Source organism: Gastrolobium bilobum, unplaced genomic scaffold (assembly GCF_033153095.1).
Source record: "Gastrolobium bilobum isolate Gb01-03AN ecotype WA unplaced genomic scaffold, APGP_CSIRO_Gbil_v1 utg10129, whole genome shotgun sequence".
NCBI lineage: Eukaryota > Viridiplantae > Streptophyta > Magnoliopsida > Fabales > Fabaceae > Gastrolobium > Gastrolobium bilobum.
Genome location: NW_026896468.1, coordinates 91,890 through 94,151, shown reverse-complemented (window position 1 = coordinate 94,151; position 2,262 = coordinate 91,890). Strand labels below are relative to the sequence as shown.

At 35.5% G+C, this 2,262-nt stretch overlaps 1 protein-coding gene across 1 annotated transcript; it reads right to left on the bottom strand.

Annotated features, from left to right (window-relative positions):
* On the bottom strand, positions 1-939 carry LOC133299884 (uncharacterized). Its single transcript, XM_061499378.1, has one exon. The coding sequence runs from the start codon at positions 937-939 to the stop codon at positions 1-3; it is 939 nt and encodes a 312-aa protein (XP_061355362.1).
* Positions 940-2,262: the final 1,323 nt, after the last annotated feature.

The following is a 2,262-nucleotide window of genomic DNA, read 5'->3' as shown; positions in this document are numbered from 1 at the left end:
TTACTCAAGTTTGTAGGCACATAGAACAAGGGAAGATTCAAAGGAAGCATAACTCCGAGTTGAATAATAACCACTACTACCATCATCACTGTCACAACCTTCAAAAACTCTGTCTTCTTTTTCATTCTCAGCCTCTGCAGGCCCTGCTTTGAAAATGAACAAACCAGGTCCTGATCCTGGGAAACTAAACAACCAATCATGCACATCCCAAAACACTTGTACAGGTTGCTTATTAACCATAACAGTTTGGTTCCCTCTAAACTTCCACTGCAAATTCTTAACATGAATCAACACAATCCCATCTATGCTAATCCACATTTCAGGTTCTTTTTGCCCAATGGTTGAACTCTCCACAACAATGTCACTCTCTTTTCTCTTCTCATCAAATCTGGCCCTTGTTGAGAAGCTTTTCTTGGCAAAAACGTTTTCTCTCTTGACAAGTAGCACAGCCTCGATAAGGGTTGGTCTCATTTTCATTCTCTTGTAAGCTTTCTTCCTATAATCCCCCAATAACAACACCACCTCTTCATCAGACACTAATGCTACATAATAATCGCTGCTCGGCTCCGGGCTGCCGGAAAACTTAGCTGACCGGAGATCCCAATAGACTTCCACAGGATGGCCATCAACCTCAAAAGATTTATACCCTTTTTTGTTCCAAAAGTACCATGGCTTAACATCAATCTTACAAGTGTATTGAAACTCACCCCTTATGCTATCAACCTTGAGGTTTAATGTATGGTTCATAAGGTTTTTGCACCATAAGACTGATATATTTCTCCAATGCCCTGCAACATTGGCTTGGTAGATACATGTGACAGTGCTTTGAGCAGTTTTGTTTGGCAAAGGCAAAGGCTCCTCTGATATTCTCTCAACTAAAGGTGATCCTTGATATGAGTTTGACACTGATGGTGATCTAAAGGAAAGATGAAGAGCCATTATGCATGCTTCCTAAGGGGTTCTCCAACAGAGTCTAATAAATGGATTGAAACCCCTTTTGGAATAAAAAATACTCTTCAATTTCTAATGTCTTTTTTGTTAGTAAGTTTTGATTTTTTCTTCTGGGTTTATCATACTTCAAAAGATGAATGTAAAGACTATACCTCACCTTGAAAACTTCAATGAGAATTGAATGGAATAGGAGATACCCAATAATGAGGAAGCATTGCCAAATTTGAGGAAGGGAAATTCAACACTAACAAGTAACAACCATGCAGAACATTAAGAAACACATAGATAATTGGGTGCTATGACTTAAAAGATTTGACAGCTAGGTGTGCTTGCAATGTTGTTGGTGATTTGGGAGGAAATTCCTTTGCCAGAATTTTTTTTCAATGAAAGAGCAATTGACAGTTTGTTTTTTCTTTGGAGAAAAAGTCTCCAACTAGAGGCTAGAAATAAAGATATACCCTAAAGACAAGGGTTCCTATAAGTCTTGACAACACATATATAACCTCTTCCAACTGTTAAAAGCTAGAGCACAAAACGGAATGTCAGTTATGACACATTTTATTACGTATACATTCTTTTAATAAAATAGTATAACATATGCATTTTACATTCCAGCTTATTTATCTCTCAATCAATTTACATATTTAATTTTCTACTAAGATTTTAAAGATTTGTTTTTTATTTTAAAAGGATGATAAATTAACTTCGACGAAAGAACTTAAAATAAAAAAATATTTAAATGATACAAAATGCTTAAAGTGTGAAATAATACATCTTAGTATTTTTTGTGAGACTTATTATTATAGGAAAAATGTAAGACTTGAAAGTTGTTTTCAGAAGGTTAATGGATAAATTCTTATTCTTCATTTAGACCTTTTGTGATGTTACTCATTTAATTTCATTCGATTTACATTATATATATATATATATATATATATATATATATATGGGATACTTCTTCTGCAGCCGCCGTAGAGAGTGTTATCTGCAACTGACACAGAAAAGTGGGCCCCACCAGGATACGGTGCCGTATCCTGGTTTTTTTTTTTTTTAAGTTGTGGGGCCCACTTTTCTGTGTCAGCTGCAGATAACACTCTCTACGGCGGCTGCATAAAAAGTATCCTCATATATATATATTTGTGTAGTGTGATTGTTGGAGGTAATGAGTTTGAGAGAGAAGGGTTTAGAGATGCTTGAAGTATTACATCAAGAGACATCAAGTTTGAAATGTTTAATAGTGTTACCTCCAGCTTAGGAAATCCTAGATATAATGCAAACTATTGGGCTCCAGACCGTATGGAACCAAATAAT

Bases quoted from the DNA above. Each gene is read 5' to 3' on its own strand.
- LOC133299884 (XM_061499378.1), bottom strand. From the start codon at position 939: ATGGCTCTTCATCTTTCCTTTAGATCACCATCAGTGTCAAACTCATAT.